General features: G+C 42.5%; 1 protein-coding gene across 4 annotated transcripts in view; it reads left to right on the top strand.

The window, feature by feature from the left end:
- The first annotated feature begins 4,050 nt into the window (after positions 1-4,050).
- Positions 4,051-26,201, top strand: part of DPY19L4 (dpy-19 like 4) — a 45,033-nt gene continuing 22,882 nt past the window's right edge. Inside the window, exons 1-7 of one of the 4 annotated variants that reach the window (XM_059672197.1) lie at positions 4,051-4,202; positions 9,835-9,945; positions 13,233-13,357; positions 15,035-15,125; positions 15,652-15,773; positions 15,885-16,030; positions 22,879-23,002. In XM_059672197.1, the coding sequence (XP_059528180.1) occupies positions 4,187-4,202; positions 9,835-9,945; positions 13,233-13,357; positions 15,035-15,125; positions 15,652-15,773; positions 15,885-16,030; positions 22,879-23,002 (735 nt within the window). In that variant the 5' untranslated portion in view covers positions 4,051-4,186. Of the gene's footprint in view, positions 4,242-9,834; positions 9,946-13,232; positions 13,358-15,034; positions 15,126-15,651; positions 15,774-15,884; positions 16,031-22,878; positions 23,003-26,201 lie in introns of all 4 variants that reach the window. The other 3 variants (XM_059672198.1, XM_059672196.1, XM_059672195.1) reach the window with 3 other exon arrangements.

Here is a 26,201-nt window from a genome sequence, read left to right as displayed (position 1 = left end):
GGGTCAGCCATCTTTTCCTGAGGTGGTAAGATTTTCCCCTAAGTTTACCATAAGTATTTATAAAAACCTCAGTGGATAGGGCGTCGGCCTGTGGACTGAAGGGTCCCAGGTTCTATTCCAGTCAAGGGCATGTACCTTGGTTGCGGGCACATCCCCAGTAGGGGGTGTGCAGGAGGCAGCTGGTCCATGTTTCTAACACTCTATCTCCCTTCCTCTGTAATAAATCAATAAAATATATTTTTAAAAAACTATTAATGATAAATGCACTCCAGATACAATACAACCATCCCTAGATTGTTAATTATTGAAACTTGGTGACTTTTTTAAAAAAAAAATATTTTTATGATTTTAGAGAGGAAGGGAGAGGGATAGAGATTGAAACATCAAAGATGAAAGAGAATCATTGACTGGCTGCCTCCTGCACGCCACCTACTGGGGATTGAGGCCGCAACCCAGGCATGTGCCCTTAGCCCAGAATCAAACCTGGGACCCTTCAGTCCGCAGACAGACACTCTGCACTGAGCCAAACTGGCTAGGGCCTTGGTGACATTTAACGGTTGTGGAAGTCAGAGATATTAATATTTGGTCCTTGCATTTACTGGAGCTCTAGTTGCTTGACGACTTGAAAACCTGTTTAAGCCACATGAAAGTAATACAATCTAGAACTTTAGTGTTTCTGAATTTCACATACTTATTTTTTCTAATCACTCTTCCTGCTGATGCTAAGTTCTCCAATATTGTCTAGTCCAAATTTTATCCATTTTTGGGGGCTATGGTACAGTCTTGACTGACTTCTTCCATTTCAGAGCTATATATATTGCCATTATCACTTGTTTGACATATAATCTTGTTAAAGAGCTGAAGTGTATCAATTCTGAATTTCTATTATAGCCATAAGGGCAGGAAGTATACCTGTATGTCAATCAAATGTCTAGCACATTTCTGTTCACTCCGTTTGCCGTTCTTAAGCACTCACTGAATAGAGTTTAATTTACCCAGGAAAGTTTTTCATTCCCAGTCTTTGCCAGTGTCATTTACAAAAATGGGACCATTGCTTTCAGGTTTGTGTTTCAGCTTTGGGTCTCTGCCGTTATCTGCAAGGAGATAAAAAATAAAGTTTTCTCCTTTCAGAGCCAGGGTGGACAGAGCATTTGCAGAAATGCCCACACATGATTGTGCACACGTTATTGCCCACTGCAGATGACGCATGCTGCTCTTGTGTGTTGCGAGATACTCGGAACAAAATGAAGCCAACGCCATCATTTTGCAGTGCCCTACCAAACTTTTTGTGGAGATTTATATTCTGGACTATGCTGCAGTTTTTGATGGATGACAGTCACAAAACTCAAAATCAAGTAGTATCTACTGTCCTGAACTCTGTGCACACCCTATTTTAGTCTCCTACACTTGTTCTTCCTGGAATGTTTGCATCTCTCTACATTAATGCAATTTCCCTCTCAAAATTAAAGATACACTGCCGTTTCTGACACTTAACACATCCCACGCAAAGCCTCATTGGACTTTTTTTTGCTAAATCAAAAATGCATTCAACAATCAAGTTTCTAAGGTGTTAAGTGGGGAAAGATAATGTGTAATAATCAAGAAATGAATTTACACCCTAGCTGGTTTGGCTCAGTGGGGAGAGCGTCAGCCTGTGGAGTGAAGGGTCCCAGGTTCGATTCCCGTCAAGGGCACATGCCCAGGTTGCGGGCTCTGTCCCGGGTGGGGGGTGTGCAGGAGGCAGCCGATCAATGATTCTCTCATCAGTGATGTTTCTCTCCCTCTACTTTCCTCTCTGAAATCAATGAAAAAATATATATTTTTTAAAAAAATGAATTTACTAAAAGGAAACAGAAACATTGACCATTTTTTCCTCAGGAAGGAGTAGAAATCTGTGGTGACCGTAACAGACTATGAAGTCTCCTTAAAAAGCAGTATTCTCATAAAAGAAGAATCAAGTTTTTTTTTAAGCCCTAACACTAGAGAAACAGGAAGATTTTATATGTTGTGTGGGGTTTTTTTTTTTTTACGTTTTTTGCCTAAAGATTGAATAATATCTTTCATATTTCTGTAAGAAGCTATTTCTTCTCTTTATCCACTACTGTATAGAGCAGGCAAATTTATAATTAAGTCCATCAGTCATCCTGGTGATGGTGAAGGAACAACAGAAGGAATGGACATCACCTCAAGACCCTCAACTTGCAAAACAGTGGTCCTCATTGGTGACTGTATCATTCTCCCATGAAGTGGAGCTTTTGCAGAAGCTCCTCTAGTCATCAGGACACTGGTATCTTCTGCCATATCTTGCAGTTTTCAAGGTCCATACATTGTGTTTTCTCTGCTTTGACCCAGGTCTCTTCTGGCCCACCAGTACCTGCTATGGTATTTCTTTTTCTTTAAAAATATATTTTATTGATTTTTTACAGAGAGGAAGGGAGAGAGATAGTTAGAAACATCGATGAGAGAGAAACATCGGTCAGCTGCCTCCTGCATATCTCCCACTGGGGATGTGCCCGCAACCCAGGTACATGCCCTTGACCGGAATCGAACCTGGGACCTTTCAGTCCGCAGGCCGATGCTCTATCCACTGAGCCAAACCGGTTTTGGCTGCCATGGTATTTCTAACTCGTGTCCAATGTTGCTTGTCAGCAAGACATCTGTAGAGGCAACCAAAAGCAAAAAGAGTTCCTGGAACTGTTTTTGCACAGTATTGAAAACTGACTGCTGCTCCCCAAACATCCTCACTTGACAAAGGTGCTATTAGGAGACTCTTGCTGCCTGCTAAGAATGGGGCATCCATAATTACCCCAGATTTCAGTGAATTCTAATCCTTTTTTGTTCTTGCTCTAAAATGGGCACTTGGTCAGTTTCTAAATTTATTTAGAAGTACTGTTAGAGGAAAGGTCCTGGTATTTGTTTAAGAATGTCAATCTATATATATAAAAGCCTAAGCCACCAAACCACCGAATGGTGGACTGGTCCCTATGACGAGCACTGACCACCAGGGGGCAGACACTCAATGCAGGAGCTGCCCCCTGGTGGTCAGTGCCTCCCAAGGTGGGAGCGCCCTCAGCTGACCTGGATGAGCAGGGCAGGAGGAGCGCAGAGGCTCCTCCCAGGCCACCTGCAGACTGGCACACTACTACATCCCTAGGGGTACGTTGGACGCTGAGGGACCGGCCTCTAGTATAGCCAACAAAATTGAAGACATACACAGGTTGACGAGTTAAAAGTATGTTCCATTGTTGTGGAATACCTTCCAAGTGCATCCTGTCTTCTGCATAGAGGATAGGATTATTGTTTTTAAAAATAATATCATGAGCCTCGCCAGTGGCTCAGTGATTGAGCATTGACCTATGAACCACAGCTCCATTCCCGGTCAGGGCACATGCCTGGGTTGCCGCCTAGGTCCCCAGTAGGGGGCGTGCAGGAGGCAACTGATGAATCATTCTCTCTCATCATTGATGTTTCTCTCTCTCCCTTCTCTGAAATCAAAAATACATATTAAAAAATAATATCATGAAATGCAGATTTACTTGGTTAACAAGTTTGGGTGGTTAAACACACGGTCCTCCAAGGACAAGCTTCTTTCTTGCCCCGGCCTACTACACCCAAGCTCTCACCCGTGGTGGGTGTCCTGTGCGCCCGGAAAACCCGAGCCTGCAGACAGGCTCCGAGGTCGGGCCCAGGGCTCGCTCTGCCCAGCTCCCCCCGACCCCCGACCCCCACCCCGCACGGGCGGGACCTATTTCCCTTCTGCAAAATGGGGCGGGGACGGGACCGGCCGGATCTGGAAGGTGCACCCGACGGCACCCTCTAACTCCCTGAGTGGAACCTCAAAAGTCCCGGAAAGCAGCTCCACCTTCCGCTTTCTCGGTCGGGAAGGCGACGGGGAAGAGCTGCCGCGGGGCCACCAGCCCGAGCCCCCCGGAGGGGGCGGCGCCCCGGCTTCCAGCCGCCTTCCTGCCGGCGCACCCGCCTAACGCGCCCGCCGCTCTCCGCTCCCGACACTCTGGTTCCCGGGCGCCCGGGGGACGCGTTTGGCGAAGGCGCCGGAGGGGGACGGGCCCGGAAGTGGGGGCGCGGCGGCGCGGGCCTCGCGCGACGGAGGGGCTCGGCGACGTGCGCAGGGCGGAGACTCCCCGCCGCGCGGGAGCCGCAGGCGTTCCCGGCCTCCGCGGGGACGATGGCGGAGGAAGAAGGTGACGGCCCGGGGTGCAGCGCTCCGACTGGCTGCCCAGGTCGCGGGGAAGAGGGCCCGGGGCGCGCGGGACGAGGCCGGGGCTGCGGGCGCCGTGGGAGGTTCCCGAGGGAGCGGAGTGCATGGGCCCAAGTTCTGTGGGCCGAGGTGGGACGCCGAGGTGGCGCTGAAAGTTGGGAATCGAGTAGGAACAGCAGAAGTTGTGGGGGGGGGGGGGGGGGAGTGGCCGAGAGCGCGGGCTGTGAGCGGATAATCCTCGGGTCTTAGAAAATAATACCTTTCAATGGTTTGTTTTAGAAGCTTAGGAGCGGGGACCTATGAACCAGGGGGTCCCGGTTCGATTCCCGGGCACATGCCCGGGTTGCGGGCTCCATCCCCAGTGGGGGGCGTGCAGGGGGCAGCCGGTCAGTGATGCTCATCATTGATGTTTCTTTCTCTCCCCCTCTCTGAAATCAATAAAAAGATATATTTTTTAAAAAAGACAATGGCGTTAAAAAGAAATAGCACAGCCATGCCCTGTATAAAAAATGCAAAAAGGGGTAGGTAGGCACCCAGTGGCTGTTTGAAAGCGGTAGTTCTTGAACCAGGTGCGCTCCGTGCTGCGTGCGCAGGTGAGAGGCGGGGGAGTGGGAGGGGGGCCTCCGCCCAGGGCCCCCAAAAGAGACGGGGGTTTGGGAGGAGATGAACCAGCAGAAACTGAAGACGTTCACCCGCAGGGCAGGAGGAGATGGCAAACGTGGAAGGACTAGAAGTCGTTGGGGATTGGGAGGCCAGGAGAGCCGTGGAGGTGGGAGTGGGTGAGCGGAGGCAGCGCCCCGTGCCCCCGCAGGGTGCATGCCAGGGAGTTCATTCTCGCCGCAGTATCGAGTCCTAGGAAAGGACAGGTATGAGCCCTGGCCGGTTTGGCTCAGTGGATAGAGCGTCGGCCTGCGGACTGAAAGGTCCCAGGTTCGATTCCGGTCAAGGGCATGTACCCAGTAGGGGGTGTGCAGGAGGCAGCTAATCGATGCTTCTCTCTCATCGATGTTCCTAACTCTCTATCCTTTTCCCTTCCTCTCTAAAAAATCAATAAAATATTTTTTTTTTAAAAGGGAAAGGACAGGTATGAGAAAAATGGGGAACTGGGAGGCACTTGGCGAGTGATTGCTATGATAGGAAACATGCGTGCCACAATAACTTCACGATGCCATATTAGCTTCAGGAACAGGACTTCATGATGTCCCAGGACTGAGCGGTTTTTATTTTGCTGCAAAACATCACTTTAATTTATTCTTATCCTATTGACTGGAGTTTGTATTGTGATCTATTTAGAGTTAAATCTTATTGACCCAAGAGGTGCAAGGAGAGCGTTTCAAGAATTCAGTGGAAAGCGATTTTTTTTTAAGTATTTTTTTTTAAATTGATTTCAGAGAGGAAGGGAGAGGGAGAGATAGAAACTTAAATGATGAGAGAGAATCGTTGATCCCTTGCCTGCTGCTTGCCGGCTACTGGGGATGGAGCCTGCAACCCCGGGCATGTGCCTTTGACCAGAATCAAACCTGGGCCCTTCAGTCTGCAGGCCAATGCTCTGTCCACTGAGCCAAACCAGGCAGGGCAGGAAAGCGATTTTTAAAACGTAAATTGGCCGAAACCGGTTTGGCTCAGTGGATAGAGCGTCGGCCTGTGGACTGAAAGGTCCCAGGTTCGATTCCGGTCAAGGGCATGTACCTGGGTTGCGGGCACATCCCCAGTGTGGAGTGTGCAGGAGGCAGCTGATTGATGTTTCTCTCTCATCGATGTTTCTAACTCTCTCTCTCCCTTCCTCTCTGTAAAAAATCAATAAAATATATTAAAAAAACAAACAAACAAACAAAAAAAAAACGTAAATTGTGAGACGTGTCCGCTGGCCTGTGACTTGCTGTCTGGTCCCTATGCTCACACCGGCTTCCTCTCTGCCTTCTCTTCCTTGAGTTCCCAGAGTGTTAAAACGGATCTAAATGTAAGACACGCTACCTAAAAACAGCTTCAAAAACAACACTATTTGTGGTTGGTGAGGAAGAATCTAATTTCATTTGTTGCCTTGGATTTTTTATCTTTGGCTGCAGTATATTTTTAAAACATTTCTTGATATTTTCTTTTCCTTTTCTGACTCATTGCAAATGTGTGGGGGTACGTTGCTGAGCTAGCTTATAAGTTTCCTTGAGCACTTTCATGCTCAAGTGAAAGCAGCAGTTTTCACCCGGTGTGCTGCAAGAATTTTTAAGACATGCAATAACTGACTTTTTCAGTCAGCGGCACTGACCTCTTTTGCCTTAGATTGTCAAGGAAAAAGAATGACAACAGCCACCACAACAATAGCCGTCTGGTGTGAATGAATCAAAATTATACCTATTTTTTTGGTCAGATCAGCCAAAAATATATTTTTGTGTGTGTGCCACAGAATTTTAGTAATTAGTTTATGTATGGCATGAGGTGAAAAGGGTTGAAAATCGCTGAGTTAATGCTGGGGAGAAGGGTGGGAGGGAAGGGGTCAACAGGAGGAATAGGGGGAGAATATGTTAATACTTTCAACAATAAAGATAAATTTAAAAAATTAACACTGGGTACTAAAAGTCTTTAATATTAGGCATCATATAAGGTGACATTAGCCCTGACCGGTTTGGCTCAGTGGATAGAGCGTCGACCTGCGGATTGAAGGGTCCCAGGTTCGATTCCAGTCAAGGGCATGTACCTTGGTTGCGGGCACATCCCCAGTAGGGGGTGTGCAGGAGGCAGCTGATCGATGTTTCTCTCTCATCGATGTTTCTAACTCTCTATCCCTCTACCTTCCTCTCTGTAACAAGTCAATAAAATATATTTTAAAAAATTAAATAAATAAAAAAGAACAAGGTTGAAGAGATTGGCTAAAATGAATACTGTATTTCCCAAGTTGTACTTTTTGTTCCCACAATTTAATGCCACTGTAATTGTCATGTTCTAAAATCAGTGCATATATTTAATATGCTCATGGTTTTCCCCCTTGAAAAACTTATTAAATAATATATTTAAATGAATAGCATTTTAGAATTAAGAAAATAAAGCATTATAGATCCTTTTAGTATATTGATTTGTATGATCTATCATTACTAATATAGATTCTTGAGAGATGACTGTTAAGATTTGTATGCTTCATAAATTATTTTGGAAACTGCAAAATTTTTGTATAAATTGTACTTTCATAAATAAAAATCCATTTATGTGCACAGAGAACACTTTATTAAAGACCCTAGTAAAGTGATTTATTTTATAAAGTTTTTTTTTTTAAAGGAAAATTGTAGCTTTTTGTAAAGAACACTTTATGTGAACACTCCCTTCCCAATTTATCTTTATCTTAAATGTGTGCTTTTAGACACTGTCAAATTCAAACACCTACCTTGGTCACACACACCCACTGGCCACACACATTTGTTAACAGCCTCAATATATTTGTTAATTTGATTTCAGAGAGTATCCAATTAAATTTTTTTTAAAAATCTAAAACTATTAATGTGTTTAATATGCATGTATAGCTACTAAATAAACTTTTTGTGTGTTTTTTCTTTGTATGCTTTTAAAATAAAATTTAAAACAGTAACTTGCATCTGAAGACTTTATTGGCTTTACATAAAACTTTATTCTAGTTGACCACTTCTAACTTTTGCTCTAACTCATATAAGGGGAAAATTAAAAGGGCGTCATGAAGAAGGAATATATTTATTAGTTGACCCAGATTTGTATGCACGGAATCTCAAAATTCACAGTATGGCTTTCCTAATAATGTCATTTTCTTATGTATTCATTGGCTTCACTAATGTGGTAACACAAAAAATAGTATAGAAATGGTTAAAAATTAGGCTAGTCAAACTGAATCCACAAAACATACAGTTTTTTTCCTCACTATGACAGTATTTAAAGATATTTTGGCAAACATGAATTTACTCTGACGCTATTTTAAAATACACTTATTTTAGCCTGTCCGATGTGGCTCAGTGGTTGAATGTTGACCCATGAACCAGGGAGGTCACAGTTCGATTCCTGGTTAGGGCATAGGCCCAGATTGGGAGCTCCCTTCTGTCGAGCATGCAGGAGGCAGCCTATCGATGATTCTCTCTCATTATTGATGTTGCTATCTCTCCTCCCTTTCTTTCTGAAATATATATCCATTTATGTGTGTGTGTGTGTTCTTTAAAAAAAGTAAAATACATTTACTTTATTCATTTTCTACAGTAAAGTTAGAGAATAATCCATCTTATCAGCAACAGTAGCTGATTCATTTCTCCTTTTTTGACTCCTCTGTTTAGGCTTATATTTCATGGCCTAAAGTCATCACAAAAAGAAAAGAAAAATCTCTATAAGGAGGAGACAAATACTTTTTAAAAAATTTTTATTTATTTTTTATTTTTTAAATCTTTAAATTCTTTATTAGTTAAGGAATTACAAATGTGTCCTCATTCCCCTTATAAACTTGACAGGACACTCTAACTTCATAAGGGCAAAGCTTACCCCATAAGTTAATTAGTTCTAATGAGGAAAAGTATTTACATTGAATATAGTAAATTTCTTTTTAATTTGGGATTTAGTTTACTTGTTTGAAAGAACTTTTTCTGCATTATGCCTTTTTTTTGGATTAGATATATAAAAGGTAGATAATCTAATATTGGGGAATTTTCTGAGATTTCCCAAATACAGGGATATTTATAGGTTCAGCCTATTTTCTGATACCTAAGTCTATAAGACTATTGAAGGATAATGATACCACAGCATTGTGAAATTCTGCAGAACTTTCAGGATTATTTAAAAAATGAAGCATAACCCTGGCCCAGTGGCTCTTGGTTAGAGCATTGTCCTGATGCGCCAAGGTTGTGGGTTTGTTTCCCATTCAGGGTACATACGAGAAAGCAACCAATGAATACGTAAGTGGAACAACAATTCCACATTTCTCGCTCTAGAAATCAATCAATAAAAAGTAAAAAATGAGGTGCCTGGTCGGCATGGCTCAGTGGTTGAGCATCGACTTATGAACCAGGAGGTCACGGTTCGATTCCTGGTCAGGGCACATGCCTGGGTTGTAGACTCAATTCCCAGGGTGAGGCATGCAGGAGGCAGCCGATCAATGATTCTCTCTCATTGATGTTTCTGTCTGTCTCTCCCTCTTCCTTCCTCTCTGAAGTCAATAAAAATACATAATAAAATTAAATAAATAAATAATGAGGTGTATTTTTATGGTCAATGTATTTTATTATATTTTTATTAAAAATCATTAATCCATGAATTATGCATGTAACTAATAGGTAGCTAGAATAATAAGCTAATTTTTTACATACCAGTTTGTTTCCCAATCATGAAAAAAATTTACTTATTTTGGGATATTGTGAAAATACCTTCATCTCTGGGGAAGAGCTCATTAGTTTATCAATAAGACTGAAAGCACATGCTGAAGGTGGAACCGATATTGTCTTTTTTTGTTTGTAGGAAAGACAGTTTTGTGATGAGTGCTAAAATAATTATGACAAAAGTTATCTTTGGTACTAATAGGTCTTGGTGTGACTTTTACCTTAGTATAATAAAAGTTATTCATTTGGGATACAGACAGAATGATTTGATACACATTGCAATAACTTTTCAAATATTTTAAGGACCATCTATAGAACTGCGCCAAAGAAAAAAGCCAAAATCTTCAGAAAATAAAGAATCTGCCAAAGAAGAGAAAATCGATGACACTCCAGTTCCTGAAAGAGCTCCAAAACGTAAGTTAGATTTGGAGTTTTTGTGCTCCCACAAAAATACAGTTATGCTAGGTAGTCTATTTTATATTAATACTTTAAATGTAGATACATATTTTGTGTTTAAGATGTGGTGGTACCAGACAACTTCCATTAGGTTTTACTGTAGAACCACCTCTAAATCTCACTCATTTATAACACACTTTAATACCATTCTAAAGTCAGGAAATTTAAAGTAGAAACAGTGTAAGTTGGGGAGTAGACACTCCCCAACAAGATTTGGTTGAATATTTTTCTAATAGCATTTGATAATTAGGATTAGCTTGCTATTGTGTAAGACTTAATGAAACACACACACTCACACACACACACACACACACACACAGGAAAAGATCCATGTTTAGAATCTTTGAAGAACTTTTGCCGAACTGCTGCCATAAATAAGTTTTCTTATTGTGCTTTTACTGAGCTCTTACTATCTGCCAGGCCAGATGCTTTACACATGCTATTGGAAGCAGTAATTTTAAAATAATTTTATCATACAGATACTATTTGATTTACTGGGTAGGGTTCTTCAAGCATTGTGATTATAATTCATATTAATTTAGTGATACCTAAGTAGGCTTTAATGTCTGATATGCTGTGCAAACTAACATTGATGAAATAATATATTGAAAATAGCTAAGATTTTAGTTTATCTAAACAAATAAATCAACAAGTTGATTTTTATAAACTTCCAGTCATTCAGTAGCAGAACACCAGTCTTTGGGCCTTTAGACCCATGCTTATATTTAATCTTAATAGCTATAGCAGGACTAAATCATCCTGTGTGTAGAAAATCCAAATATGTAAATATGTTTTTTGTTAGTTCATCAAGAAATTGTTACATATACATAACAGTTGTATATGAAGTTTTAAATACATAATCATCAAAAGTCATTGAATTGTACATTTTATTTTATTTTTGTATATATATTTATTTTTTTTCATTGATTTTTAGAGAGAGGGAAAGACAGAGAAAGATCGATGTCATAGAAACACATCGATTGATTGTCTCCTGCACGAGCCCTGACCAGGGCCCTGGGCCAGAAGGAGCCTGCAACCGAGACACTTGCCCTTCACCCGAATCGAACCCAGGACCCTTTGGTCCACAGGACATCACTTTATCCACTGAGCCAAACCAGCTAGGGCTATTTTATTTATTTTATATTTTTATTGATTTCAAAGAGGAAAAAAGAGTGAGAGAAAGATAGAAACATCAAAGATGAGAATCATTGATCGGCTGCCTCCTACTTGCCCCACACCAGGGATCGAGCCTGCAACCTGGGCATGTTCCCTGACCAGGAATTGAACCATGACCTCCTGGTTCATAGGTTGATGCTCAACCACCCAGCCATGCTGGCTGGACAAATTGTACATTTTAAGTAGCTGTAGTTTATAGTAAACTGTTCCTCAATAAAGAAAAAGATTCCTGGATAAGAAAAAATATTAGTAGTAATTCTGATTGAACCTATTTTTTCTTTAGATATTTGGTATTGTAGTACATTCTACTTATTCCTTTTTAAAATGAATAGATTTTTAAAAAATATGTTCAATTTATAGAAGAAACGAGCAGATAGTACAGAATTCCCAAGTTATCATCACCCCCCCTCCACACACACACACACACACACACACACACACACACACAGAGTTTTCCTTATTATTATTATTTAACTAGAGACCTGTTTCATGAAATTCATGCATGGGGGTGGGGGGGGGGGGTTCCCTCAGCCTGGCCTGCACCCTCTCGCAATCTGTGACCTCTGGCTCCTAACTGCTGGCCTGCCTGCCTGCCTGATAGCCCCTAACCACTCTACCTGCCTGCCTCATTGCCCCTAACCACTCGCCTGCCTCCCTAATCCCCCCTTAACCCCTTTGCCTGGTTGCCCCTAACCACTCTGTCTGCCTGCACAATGCCCCTAACTGCTCGCCTGCCTGCCTGATCGCCCCTAATTGCCTCTTCCTTGGCCCCTGTTGCTGCAACTTCATCTGGAAGGACGTCCAGAAGGTCATTTGGCTGTTTGGTCTAATTAGCATGTTAGCTTTTTATTGTATACTAGGGGCCCGGTGCACGAAATTCGTGCACTGTGTGTGTGTGTGTGGGGGGGGGGAGTGTCCCTCAGCCCAGCCTGCCCCCTCTCACATACTGGGAGCCCTCAGGCGTTGACCCCCATCACCCTCCAATCGCAGGATTGGCCCCTTGCCCAGGCCTGACGCCTCTGGCCTAGGCGTCCGGCCCGGGCAGTGGGGACCTGCAGTGGCAGCGGGGGGGGGGGGGGGGGTGGTGGTGCCGCAATCGCGCGGGCTCCGCCCCTGCCCCTGCAGGAAGCCTCTGGCTGAGGCGTCCCACCTGGGCAGCGGGGACCCACAGCTGCAGCGGCCCCGCGATCGTGGGCTTCGCTTTAGGCCCAGGCAAGGGACCCCTAGCTCCCGGGACTGCCAGCTTCAACCGTGCCCAGCTCCCATCGCTGGCTCCACCCCTACTTCCTGCTATCACTGGCCAGGGTGGCAAAGGCGCCTGATTCTCCGATCATGGCTGGGGCCCTGCCCCCCAGCTCTTAGCTCCCCCCTGGGTTTCCGATCACTGTCAGTGGCAGGGGGCTTCTTCCTGCTTTCCCTTTCTCCTCCCTGCATTGTGCCTACATATGCAAATTAACCGCCATCTTGTTGGCAGTTAACTGCCAATCTTAGTTGGCAGTTAACTGCCAATCATAGTTGGCAGTTAATTTGCATATAGCCCTGATTAGCCAATGAAAAGGGTATCGTCGTACGCCAATTACCATTTCCCTCTTTTATTAGTATAGATGGTATTAGTAAGGTATGTTGGTTATAATTAATGAACCAGTATTGACCCATTATTTTAAACTAAAGTCCATATGTTACTCAGATTTTTTTGGTTTTTGCCTAATGTCCTCTCTCTGTTCGAGGACACCATCTAGGATATATTACATTCAGTTGTCATGTCTCCTCAGACTCCTCCTCTTAGCTGTGACTGTTGTGCAGGCTTTGTTTTTGAGGACCTTGGCAGGTTAGAGGAATAGTGTTCAGGTATATTATAGGATGCCCCTCTGTTGGAATTTGTCTGCTGTTTTTCTCAGAAGTACACTGGGGCAATGGGTTTTGGGAAGAAAGACCATAGAGTTAGAATGCCATTTTCATCACATCATATCCACATCATATCATAACTTTTGATTACTTTTTCTTTTTTAATTGAAGTTCATAAATATAGATATCATCTACATCTAACTACTTTTAATATGTTTTTTCAGATGTATTATTTCAGCGCTTTGCAAAGATTTTTATTGGCTGTCTTGCAGCAGTTACTAGCGGTATGATGTATGCTCTCTATTTGTCAGCGTACCATGAGCGGAAATTCTGGTTTTCCAACAGGCAGGTAAGAAGAAAGACTTTCAAGCATATGAGAGTTTTTTTAGTACTTAATATTAATTTAACTAATTTGCTTTTCCAGAGAGCCCAAATAGTGTGATAAGTATGACAAGTGTTTTCTTATTTTTTAAAAAAATATATATTTTATTGATTTTTTACAGAGAGGAAGGGAGAGGGATAGAGAGTTAGAAACATTGATGAGAGAGAAGCATCGATCAGCTGCCTCCTGCACACCGCCTACTGGGGATGTGCCTGCAACCAAGGTACATGCCCTTGACTGGAATCGAACCTGGGATCCTTTAGTCCCCAGGCCCACACTCGATCCAGTGAGCCAAACCGGTTAGGGCTGTGGTCGGCAAGCTCATTAGTCAACAGAGCCAAATATCAACAGTACAACGATTGAAATTTCTTTTGAGAGCCAAATTTTTTAAACTTAAACTATATAGGTAGGTACATTGTTATTAACCTACCTATATAGTTTAAGTGCTGTTGATATTTGGCACCTCCCCACGCTGCGTATCCTGCGGCCCGCCTGCGCCCCGTCTCCCATCGCCCGACCGACACCCCCCACTTCTTCTAAGGCTACTTCTTCAAAATAGACTCACCCAGGCCGAAAACTGCCTTCTGCGCATGGGCCAGGAAGTTTCATTCGCACTGTACACGCGCGCCCGTGTGTGGTATTTTGTGGAAGAGCCACACTCAAGGGGACAAAGAGCCGCATGTGGCTCGCGAGCCACGGTTTGCCGACCACTGGGCTAGGGCAAGTGTTTTCTTATGTATAGCCATTAGAAACAAAACGGTGTAAAAGCTGTTTTGAGAACACTCATAGTATCAACCCTGAAAATTTTAGTGTAATATATTTTAAGGCCATAGAATAGAAATATGAGGATGCTTTCCTTCATGCAATTAATTTATCAGGGACTTTTGGTGGCAGTGAAATGATGAGGAGTTTACTCAGCTTTTTAGTTTTCAGAAACAATCTGAAAATTTCAGGATCAAAATATATTTTTAGCCTGGCCAGTGTGGGTCAATGGTTGAGTGTCGACCCATGAACCAAGAGGTCACGATTCAATTCCTGGTCAGGGCACAGGCCCAAGTTGCCAGCTAGATCCCCTGTAGGGGGAGCCAATCAGTGATTCTCATCATTGATGTTTCTATCCCACTCCCTCTCTCCCTTCCTCACTCTGAAATCAATAAAAACATTTTTATAAAACCCCAAAACTTTGACCTACTTAAAGGAAAATTCAAACATATCTTTGAATAAATGGATAAATAAGTAGTATTAGTTTAGAACAGCGGTTCTAAACCTGTGGGTTGCAACCCCTTTGGGGGTCAAACGACCCTTTCACAGGGGTCGCCTAAGACCATCGGAAAACACATATATAATTACATATTGTTTTTGTGATTAATCACTATGCTTTAATTATGTTCAATTTGTAACAATGAAAATACATCCTGCATATCAGATATTTACATTACGATTCATAACAGTAGCAAAATTACAGTGATGAAGTAGCAACGAAAATAATTTTATGGTTGGGGGTCACCACAACATGAGGAACTGTATTAAGGGTCGCGGCGTTAGGAAGGTTGAGAACCACTGGTTTAGAAGATGAGAGTGATGGAAGATAGCAGTTGAAATTTAGGACACTGGTATTTAAATAATCATTATATTTTCTTTTAGGAGCTTGAACGAGAAATCACATTCCAGGGTGACAGTGCCATTTATTACTCTTATTATAAAGATATGTTAAAGGCACCTTCATTTGAAAGAGGTATGATAAGTACATTTATATTTTTAATAATAATATTTTTATTTTAAAATAAAACATTTTTTCCCAGCCAAAATGGCTCAGTTGGTTGAGCATCATCGTCCTGACCAAAGGGTTGCCGGTTCAGTTCCTGGTCAGGGCACATACCCAGGTGTTGGGTTTGGTCCCAAGTCAGGGCACGGACAGAAGGCAACCACTTGGTGTTATCTCTCATATCTCTCTCTCTCTCTCTCCCCCTCTCTCTCTTCCCTCTTCTTCTCTCTAAGCATGTCCTCAGGTGAATTTAAATAAATAAATATAAAATAAAACATTGTTCTTCTGTATCGTAGCCTTTGATTGTAGAGATTTGTCTCAGAATATAGATATTGTTCTTCCTTATACTTAATAAAATAATTGGAAAAATGAGACACAGTATTATTTTGGGATTTTTCTTGATATTAACTTAAAATATTCAGTGACTTCTGAATGACATGTTTAATTATCATAAAAGCAGAATAAATAACCTAGAGAAAAATGTTTCTGTCTTTAGGTGTTTATGAACTGACACATAATAACAAAACTGTATCTCTGAAGACTATAAATGCAGTGCAACAAATGTCTCTATATCCAGAACTTATAGCCAGTGTTTTATATCAAGCAACTGGTAGCAACGTATGTGTTTTTCTTTTTATTATAATAGCTATTATCTCACATACTTATGAATCCTCAAAATTACTTGATGTAATTCTGTTATCTCCTTATCTCTCTATTTTTTTCAATTAGGAGATTATTGAGCCAGTATATTTCTATATTGGTATTGTTTTTGGATTGCAAGGAATATATGTTACTGCTTTATTTGTTACAAGTTGGCTTATGAGTGGAACCTGGCTAGCAGGAATGCTTACTGTTGCATGGTTCATTATTAACAGGTAAGAAAGGTGTTTTTAATTAAGTTTTACAACTTTCTGTGTCTGTGGTAGTCAGTTCTAAAAATGCTGACTCTCCCCCTGACTCTCATATTTTATATGGCACTGTTGACCTTAAGTAGGAAGGTTACCCAGTTGGCCTGACCTAATGGATGAGCCCCTAAAAGTGCAGAACTTTTTCCAACTAGTGAGAGATAGTTTGAAGCATGAGAAGGGTTTGCTGTTCTGTTGCTGAATTGAAGTGAGGAGGAAATGACTTTTCCTAATAACTATTGAGCTCATAAAAGGACTACAAATATGGATGAGAACTGCAGCCCTAGCTGATGCTTTGATTTTAGCTTCGGGTGTCTCTGAGCAGAGAATCTAGCTAAGTGCTGGATTTGTGAACTAATAAATCTGTGCTGTGTTGTTTTGTTTCTTTAAAGATTTTTTTTTTATAGACTTTTAGAGATAGAGGAAGGGAGAGGGAGAGAGAGATAGAAACATCGATATGAGAATGGAACATTGATGGGCTGCCTCTTGCATGACCCCTACCGGCTATTGGGCCCAAAACCTGTGCCTGTGCCCTGACCTGGAATCGAACCAGCGACCTTTTGGTTTCGAGATATGTTTTAAGCCACTACATTTGTGGTCATTTGTCATGCAGCAATTGGAAAATATTATATGCACCTTGTATCTCTTTTTTCAGATATAATGACATTGGCATATATAGATATACTTCTTCTATTTAAAATTGATGATGTAAGCTTCATGAAAAGAAGGAAGAGGCATCAGATACATCACCATTAAGTTAACTACCACAGATAACTATTCAATATTAATCGATGGCAGTGTGCTTTGCTTTTTATTTTATTTTCTTACTGGTTTTAGAAAGAGAGAGAAACACTGATTTGTTCTACTTATTTATGCATTCGTTGGTTGAGTGAAACTGAGATTGACTGCTAGTTTAGGGGATGACAGTCTGATCTCTCTATTGTTTTCCTCTTAAGACTAAAAAATAATCTGTGCATTGTTTTGGGGTACCAAATGAATTTCCTTTTCACCATTAACCATTTACTTAAGGGTTGTAGCTCCAGTTAGTAATCTTTCCAAAATTAGTGATTTCATTCTGGTTATCTATACTAATAAAAGGGTAATATGCTAGTTAGACTGGATAGACTGGATGTCTTCTGGACGTCCTTCCGTATAAAGCTGCAGTGGCTGTGAGGGCGAGGAGGGCTGGCAGCCGCAGCAGCTGGCAGTGGCAGCCTTCCCCTGATGAGCCCGGTTGTCTCCTGCAGAGGGAGGCCAGAGGCAGCAGCAGAGGCAGGGTGATGGGCGTGGCGCCTTCCCCTGATTGGCCTGGCCGCCTCCCGCAGAGGGAGGCCAGACTGCGGCTTAAGCCTGCTCCCTGTGGGGAAGGGGCCTAAGCCGTCAGTAGGACATCCCCTGAGGGCTCCCAGACTGTGAGAGGGGGCAGGCTGGGCTGAGGGACCCCCCCAGTTCATGAATTTTCATGCACTGGGCCTCTAGTAAAATTATTTTTCTATTTTCATTAGCTACATTCGTCATTATTCTTTTTATTTGTTGTTTTGTTAATTCTCACCCGAGGATATCTTTCCATTGATTTTTAAAAAAAATATTTTTATTGATTTTTTTACAGAGAGGAAGGGAGAGGGATAGAGAGTTAGAAACATCGATGAGAGAGAAACATTGATCAGCTGCCTCCTGCACGCCCCCTGGGGATGTGCCCGCAACCAAAGTATATGCCCTTGACTGGAATCGAACCTGGGACCCTTGAGTCCGCAGGCCGATGCTCTATCCACTGAGCCAAACCGGTTAGGGCCCATTGATTTTTTAAGGAGATTGGAAGAGAGAGGGAAGGAGAAAGAAACATTGATGTGAGAGAAACACATCGATTGGTTGCCTCCTGTACGAGCCCCGACCAGGGCCTAGGCCGGGGAGGAGCCTCCAACCAAGATACGTGCCCTTGACCCGAATCGAACCCGGGACCCTTTGTTCTGCAAGCCGACGCTCTATCCACTGAGCCAAACCAGCTAGGGCATTTTCTTCATTCTCCAAAGGTAGAGTTTTTCTTTATTAGCCAGGGTCTTGGCTGTCTTTAAATTCATTTACTATTTGAAAGTCAGACAAATGGTTAACTTCACTTGACCAATTTCTGCGTGTGTTTGTAGCTGTCTCCAATTGTGATAAGAAACTTTTTCTGCTGTTCTCCCTCTCTCTCTTTTTTTGGTTAATTCTCACCTGAGGATGTTTTCCAATGATTTTTAGAGAGAGTGGAAGGGAGGGGGAGAGTCAGAGAAAAACATCCATGTGAGAGAGACACATTGATTGGTTGCCTCCCGCAGGCTCCTGATCGGGCCGGGGATGGAGCCTGCAACTGAAAGACATGCTCTTGATCAGAATCAAACCCAAGACCCTTCAGTCCGAGGGCTAATGCTCTAACCACAGAACAAAACTGGCTAAGGCAGTATTCCCTTTTTAAATATCTTTCTCTACTTAGGAATTTCCATTGGCTCAATAGGACTAAATACATTACCATGATTGTTCTTTTAGTTGCTCAAATTGTCACAACTTTGGTCAGTAGGAGTCTTTTCAGGCTGACTTCTGAGTTCTTTTGACACATCTTCATTAATCTTTGCAAGCTTTCTTGCTTTTTGACTAAACAAGCAGGCTGACCTTGTATATCCCCTGTGAAAGATTTGGAATTAGCTATTTCTTTAAGGATAGCTCTGGTTGCTTTTAGTATAGAAAAGTACTAGGAAAGCAAAAAAGAATAGTACTAGAGAATTTGGTGTGGTTGCTAGGGGGATAAAGTGATTTCTTGTTATGTCAGAAAGTACCTGTTAGAGAATATATAAGTTTCTTTTTTCTTTTTTTTTTAAATATATTTTATTGATTTTTTACAGAGAGGAAGGGAGAGAGATAGAGAGCTAGAAACATCGATGAGAGAGAAACATCGATCAGCTGCCTCCTGCACATCCCCCACCGGGGATATGCCCGCAACCCAGGTACATGCCCCCGACTGGAATCGAACCCGGGACCCTTCAGTCCACAGGCCGACGCTCCATCCACTGAGCCAAACCGGTTTCGGCTATATAAGTTTCTTGATGTTTTTTATGTATTTTAGAGCGAGAGGAAGGGACAAGGATAGAGAGAGGGAAGGAGAAACATCAGTGAGAGAGAACATAGATTGGCTGCTTCCTGCATGTACTCCCCCTGGGGATGGAGCCCACAACCTGGGCATGTGCCCTGACCATGAATTGAACTTGCGACCTCTTGCTTCATGGGTTGATGCTCAACCACTGAGCCATGCTGGCTGGGCGAGAATATTTTAAGTCGCCATGTACTTTTCTAAAATTCTGTTAGGATTCATTTTTAGAAATGTAATAGCCAACTCACAGAAAGACATTTCAGTACTCATAGACTAAGTCTAGAAAGTCTTGCTTTTCAGAGTGAAATGGTTTTTATTACAAACTAGGGGCCCGGTGCATGAAATTCATGCACTGGGTATGTGTGTGTGTGGGGGGGGAGTGTCCCTCAGCCCAGCCTGCCCCCTCTCACATACTGGGAGCCCTCAGGCATTGACCCCCATCACCCTCCAATCGCAGGATCAGCTCCTTGCCCAGGCCTGACGCTTCTGGCCTTGGCGTCCGGCCGGGGCAGCGGGGACCCACAGCTGCAGCGGCCCCGCGATCGTGGGCTTCGCTTTAGGCCCAGGCAAGGGGCCCCTAGCTCCTGGGACTGCCAGCTTCAACCGTGCCCAGCTCCCATTGCTAGCTCCACCCCTACTTCCTGCTACCACTGGCCAGGGCGGAAAAGGCACCTGATTCTCCGATCATGGCTGGGGGGCAGGGCAAAGGCGGCCCCAGGGCTGCCTTTGCCCTGCCCCCCAGCTCTTAGCTCCCCCCTGGGTTTCCGATCACTGTCAGTGGCAGGGGGCTTCTTCCTGCTTTCCCTTTCGCCTCTCTGCATTGTGCCTACATATGCAAATTAACCACCATCTTGTTGACAGTTAACTGCCAATCTTAGTTGGCAGTTAATTTGCATATAGCCCTGATTAGCCAATGAAAAGGGTATCGTCGTACGCCAATTACCATTTTTCTCTTTTATTAGTGTTGATTAAGCATTATTTTTAATATAGACCTCCTAAAAAAAATTCTTGATTATGAAATTTATTAGTTATTGCTGTATTAACAAATCATCCCAAAACTTAACAGTTTAAAACAATAAACATTATCTTACACAATTTCTTTTTTTAATATATTTTATTGATTTTTTACAGAGAGGAAGGGAGAGGGATAGAGAGTCAGAAACATCCATGAGAGAGAAACATCGATCGGCTGCCCCCTGCACACCCCCCACTGGGGATGTGCCGGCAACCAAGGTACATGCCCCTGACCGGAATCGAACCTGGGACCCCTCAGTCCGCAGGTCGACGCTCCATCCACTGAGCCAAACTGGTCAGAGCTCTTTTTTTTAAAATATATATTTTTACCTATTTCAGAGAGGAAGGGAGAGGGAGAGTGGGAGAGAACATCAATGATGAGAGAGAATCATTGATTGGCTGCCTCCTGCACACCCCTCTTGGGGATTGAGCCCTAAACCCAGGCATGTGCCCTTCATCGGAGTCAAACCGAGGACCTTAGGCTGATGCTCTATCCACTGAGCCAAACCAGCCAGGGCTATTCTTATACAGTTTCTGAGGGTCGGGAATCTGGAGTGGCTTAGCTGGGTGGTTCTGGTTCTGGGCCTCTGATGAGGTTGCAGTCAGGAGTTGGTTGGGGCTGCAGTTATCTGACAGCTTGACTGGCCTGGACCATTTACTTCCAGGTTCACTCCTGTGGCTGTTTTTAAGAAGCCTCACTTCCTTGCTGGCCTACAAGGTCTTCGTTTCTCATCACATTGCCCTCCACAGGGCTAGTCACAACTTGGCTGGCTTCCTTAGAGTAAATGATCCAACGAGTGTGCACTGAGTGTGCCATAGTGGAAGCCAGATACGTTTTATAACCTAATCTCAGAATGATATGCCATCACTCTGCCATATACAGGGGTGGGCAAAAGCTGTATGTATGGAAAAATATAATAATAAAAGCATAATATGCTAATTATACCAAACAGCTGAACGACCTTCCGGAAGTCATTCCGGACAAAGTCGCAGCGGTGGGGGCTGTGGCAGAGGCGGTTAAGGGTGATCAGGCAGGCAGGCAGGCAGAGTGGTTAGGGGCGATCAGTCAGGGAGGCGAGTAGTTAGGGGCCATAAGGCAGGCAGGCAGAGTGGTTAGGGGCAATGAGGCAGGCAGGCGAGCGGTTAGGGGCAATCAGTCAGGCAGGCAGGAGGGTGAGCGGTTAGGAGCCAGTGGTCCCAGATTGTGAGAGGGATGTCTCATTGCCAGTTTAGGCCCCAATCCCTGCGGGATCCCTGTGGGATCGGGGCCTAAACTGGCAGTCGGACATCCTCTGAGGGGTCCTGGATTGTGAGAGGGTGTAGGCCAGGCTGAGAAATGCCCCCCCCCCCGCCCCCGCTCTCCCTCCACCACATGCATTAATTTTTGTACCGGGCCTCTAGTATAATATAAGAATAAATAATAATACAAGAATAAACTTTCACATACTCACTACTTATACCCACCCCTGTACTATTCATCACATAGACTAACTGGTACACTGTGGAAAGTGACTTCACAGGGTATTTGTTTATTTGTTTCCTGACAAAATGTTTGAAATTTCTTTATTATTACTTATTAAGCACCAGCTTAATATTGCAGAAAATTTCAAATCACCCTTTGACAGTTCATTCTCCCCCCCACTCCGCCCCCAAATTCTTGATAATGAACTTTTCAAGTAAAGATGCATTCTCTTCTCTCTTTATAAAAGTTTATAAAATAAAGGTGAAGAACTGTGTACATCTTGCTATAAAACGCTGCCCATAGCTGTGGGAACAGTGTCTGCCCAGCTCTCCTTACTGTCCAGGTCCTGAGCAACTCCTGCTCATGAACTGTCTCCTCACAGAGCACGTCCGCCACTTGCTGGGTATATCGTCCTGAGGGCAAAAACTCTCAGTCTCAGCCAGGCTCTCGCCTTAGCCACTGCAGATAGGCCCTCATCACTCTGTCTGCCTGTATGCGTGCAGGTTTGGCATACATTTTGTCAAATGGAGCACCAGGCTCTCCTGGCATGAGAAAATTAGTGACTCCCTGTGTATACATTTCTCGCCTTGGCTTTTGGAATTGCACTTTTGGAGTTTCTTTAGACACAAACTTGAACTCAAAGCATGCTGATCTCTGTGAATGTGTCTGCAGGTCTATGAATCCCACTTGACCTAACAAATATTTTGAACTGCTGTTTTGTGCTGCTATCTGCTAGACTCAGTCACTGGGGAGAACAAGTGGGTTTCATTTGATTTTGTCACATCCCACTGTTAGCCTTCTGGTCCTCACTGCAAGCATGGGGAGGGGAAGAGAGTGAGGAACACAGGTGTTCAGGAAGGTAGCAGTGAGGAGGCTTGTGCAGGGATAGAGAATAATTGGCAGAGAGTCTACTCAGTTAGTGCTATTGTGACTAGAGGAGAAGGATCCCTTCATCTCCTCCCCAGAAAGTGTTTCTGGAGCAGAGTTTTAAAGATTTTACTGCACTAATTTGTGAGTTGGACAGTGCTAGAACCTTTGGAACAGGGACTGCTGGATTGAGCTCCCCAATTCTGGGCTGATGGAGTGGTTGGCTCTGTCTATGTCTACGTCACAGGATTGTTATGGAGAACAATGAGATGTGTGGGAAAGTGTTTTGATAAGTATAGTGTTACACAAATATAATGTCTTGCTCTTTTGCTCTTTATCTGTGGTTTATTTTAGGATGGATACAACAAGAATTGAATACTCCATTCCTTTAAGAGAAAACTGGGCACTACCATATTTTGCATGCCAAATTGCTGCACTTACCGGCTATTTAAAAAGCAACTTAAATACTTACGGAGAGGTAAGATAGAATTTTGTTGTTTTGGTCATAAGTTGGGATTTATTTTCATTAATCATACAAATAGTTTTGGGGGGGTAAGATACAAATTGATTTCTCACAATTCTGACATATTACAAATCTGGTACATACTTTTAAAGCTAATAATGAGTTAAATTCAATGAAGCTTAGTTACTACGTAATGATATAGTTAGGTAGTCCTAACATAAATAACACTGTTATTTTGCATTCTAATTGACAATAAATTATTTTTAGGAGAAAGAAGATATATTGTTTTAGTACAGTTACTTGACAAATATATGAATAATATCTTATTTTGAAAATCTCATTGTTATTTTACCATTTCACTCACTTCTGTAGCACTGATGGCCTTTAGTCATCACAAGTTAAAGAAATATTAATGAAATATAAAAAGTGTCTACAAATGACAGCAACATTAACTATTATGGTAGCACTGCATATCTTTCTGTTTACCTTTGTTTTCTGTGATGAGGTGTAGGTAGGTTAGTGAGTTTCAGGAGACTGTCTCAGATAGTTTAGATTTTTTTCTTTTGTTGTTGCCATAAATCCTTTTGGTAGTCAGATGAAGCTTACAGACTCACTCAGAATAAAGATTTTAAGTGCATAAACTGAAATGTAGCAATCTTTTGACAATCTGCCTATCTTGGGTTAAAATTCCTACCTGGAAAAAAAAATCATAAGGAACAAGGAAAGGCCTCTATTGAACCTGATTGGCTGGGAAATAAGATACACTCTTTCTAAGATTTCAAAAAGAAATAAGGTTTCTTTTTGAAATCTCAGAAAAATGTACTGTGTTCTCTTCTACTTTCAGTGATGACAAATGCTCTGAGCATAGGAAACTTTTAATTTCATTTTTTATAGCTATAGTATTTTCTTTTTTATGTAAAACTAGAGGCCTGATGCACAAAATTTGTACAAGGGCCTCAGCCACAGCTGCAGCCCTAGAAGGTCGTCCAGAAGGTCGTCCTGCCATTCAGCCTAATTAGCATATTAGCTCTTTATTATATAGAATAGCATTAACACATTTCAGATTTGTACATTTGGTTTTGCTGTGTTTATATAAATAGCTCTCTCAGCAAGAATATTTTCTTTCCTTTTTTATGTTATTTATTTAATTAATTTATGTTTAAATCTTTATTGTTGAAAGTATTACATAGGTCCTTCCCCCCCCCAACCTTTTCCAGCAATTTTTAAAAAATATATATTTTTATTGATTTCATAAAGGAAGGGAAAGGGAGAGAGAAATAGAAACATCAATGAGAGAGAATCATTGATTGGCTGCCTTCTGCACATCCCCTACTGGGGATCGACCTGCCATCCAGGCATATGCCCTTGACTGGAATTGAACCCAGGACCCTTCAGTCCGCAGGCTGACGCTCTATCCACTGAGCAAAACTGGCTAGGGCAAGAATATTTTCTTTAATAGTCAGGGAGTCTGTCATTCAGTATTCTCCAGATAGATTGTGCAGCCTTGTAGGGAAGAACATTTCTTCAATTTATTGTTTTATTATTATTTTATTTTTAATTATTATGTAAAAAAACCCTTTATTGTTGAGAATATTACAGATGTCCCTCTTTTTAAATGGAATTATATGGTATCCTTCAAGATTGTCTTTTTCCCTCAGACTAATGCTCTTAATATCCTACCAAGACGTTGCATGTCAGTAGCTTGTTCCTTTTCATTGCTGGCAGTAGCGTATTTCTCGCTCTGGAGGCTAGATCTCATGGTCCCGTTGCATCAGGCTATCTAATCTCAGATAGTTTGTACAGTTACCTGAAGCCACCCAGAGATGCCTATGGTTGATTACTGAAATGCATTTAGTGTGTCACTTACGTTACATATAAAAAGGTTCATAATAAAGGCATAGTTGAAAAGGAAGTGGGCAGGGTTAGGAGTAGTATAGAAGAATGCAGAGAGTTTTGAAAATGTTCAGAGAAAGGAATAACGTAGTTAATTGTCCGGGTTGTGTTTGATACGTATTTCTGTCTGATTTTCACTACATGTTCTTAAGTAGTTTGAGAATAAAATTAGCAGGGGTTTCAGTACAGGGTCGCTCTTCTCCAGCTCCCCCAAAGCAGTCTCCAAATGGCCAGCAGGTCGGCTGGGTCTAGATCTGAGCCTTCGTGGTTTCTCTAACTGGGTTCTCTGGGAATGGTGGTTTCAGGCCTGGTTATTGCAGCTCTGGTGGTTCCACATTAGATTTCAGAACACCTTCGCTTATAGCTGTTGTGATAGAAGATCAGAAGCCCATGTGTTCTACAACCCTGAGTCCTTCGGGCCTTGCAGTTGGTATTCTTGGAACAACTGGTGGAAATTTTTCATCTCTTGCTAGTACATTTTGTCTTCTGGTCTTAATCTTCTTCCGGATGCTGAAAAATTCTTATGTCTGCTGATGGCCTGAGGTATTCTGGCTGTGGGATATCTCACTGAGTGTAGTCGGCTGGATCTGGATGGTTTAGGTTTCCTGACTTGACCTTCTCCTTCACTGTTCTTACGGGAACACAGCCATGTGACACCATTGCTGCAGAAGAACCGGGAATGAAAGAGTAGATCCCTGGAGGTCAGACTGTTGTGAGAAATATGCGAAGGGACAGTAAATTTCTCACAGACTTGGTTGCTCACTAAGGCTCATTTGGGAGATGACACTGGAAGGACAGAACTGATTTTAGTCAGGCACATTTCACGCAAGGGCAATGAGATCCTTGTGTTTAGTTCTTCCGCCGAGGAAAACACCTAAGAGTTTTCTGTGGTTGACAGTACACTTTTCTGAGAAGAAATTTAAATAGCAGTGTGCTTTTTCTACGAGCTGTGCAATAGGCCGAGTGAGACACCAAAATACTAATGAAGGAAAATATGAAGCAGGATGGAAGTGAAAATATTTTCTAGGGTGAAAAGAGTTACTTCCGCAGTAAGAAAAGCCCACCAGAGCCAGATCTAGTAAAGGCCACAGTTTTCTTATATTACTTTACCTCTTTGGTGATGAAAGAAAATTGTACTGAATTTTATTTTATTTTTCCCTTTGTCTTCTGAAATTCTCAGTGTGATGCTGAACTTTGAAGGGTGTCATTGATTTCTCTCTAGAGTGCTTTAAGATCTTACTGTTTATGTAAGGATTTACTAATAATTATGTTGTTTGGAAACAAAATTTCAAGAATTAGCTTAACGTTGAACCAATAGCAG

Source organism: Myotis daubentonii, chromosome 17 (genome assembly GCF_963259705.1).
Source record: "Myotis daubentonii chromosome 17, mMyoDau2.1, whole genome shotgun sequence".
Classification (NCBI taxonomy): Eukaryota; Metazoa; Chordata; class Mammalia; order Chiroptera; family Vespertilionidae; genus Myotis; species Myotis daubentonii.
Note: the sequence above shows the minus strand (reverse complement) of the source record. Positions and strands in the feature narration are given on the sequence as shown.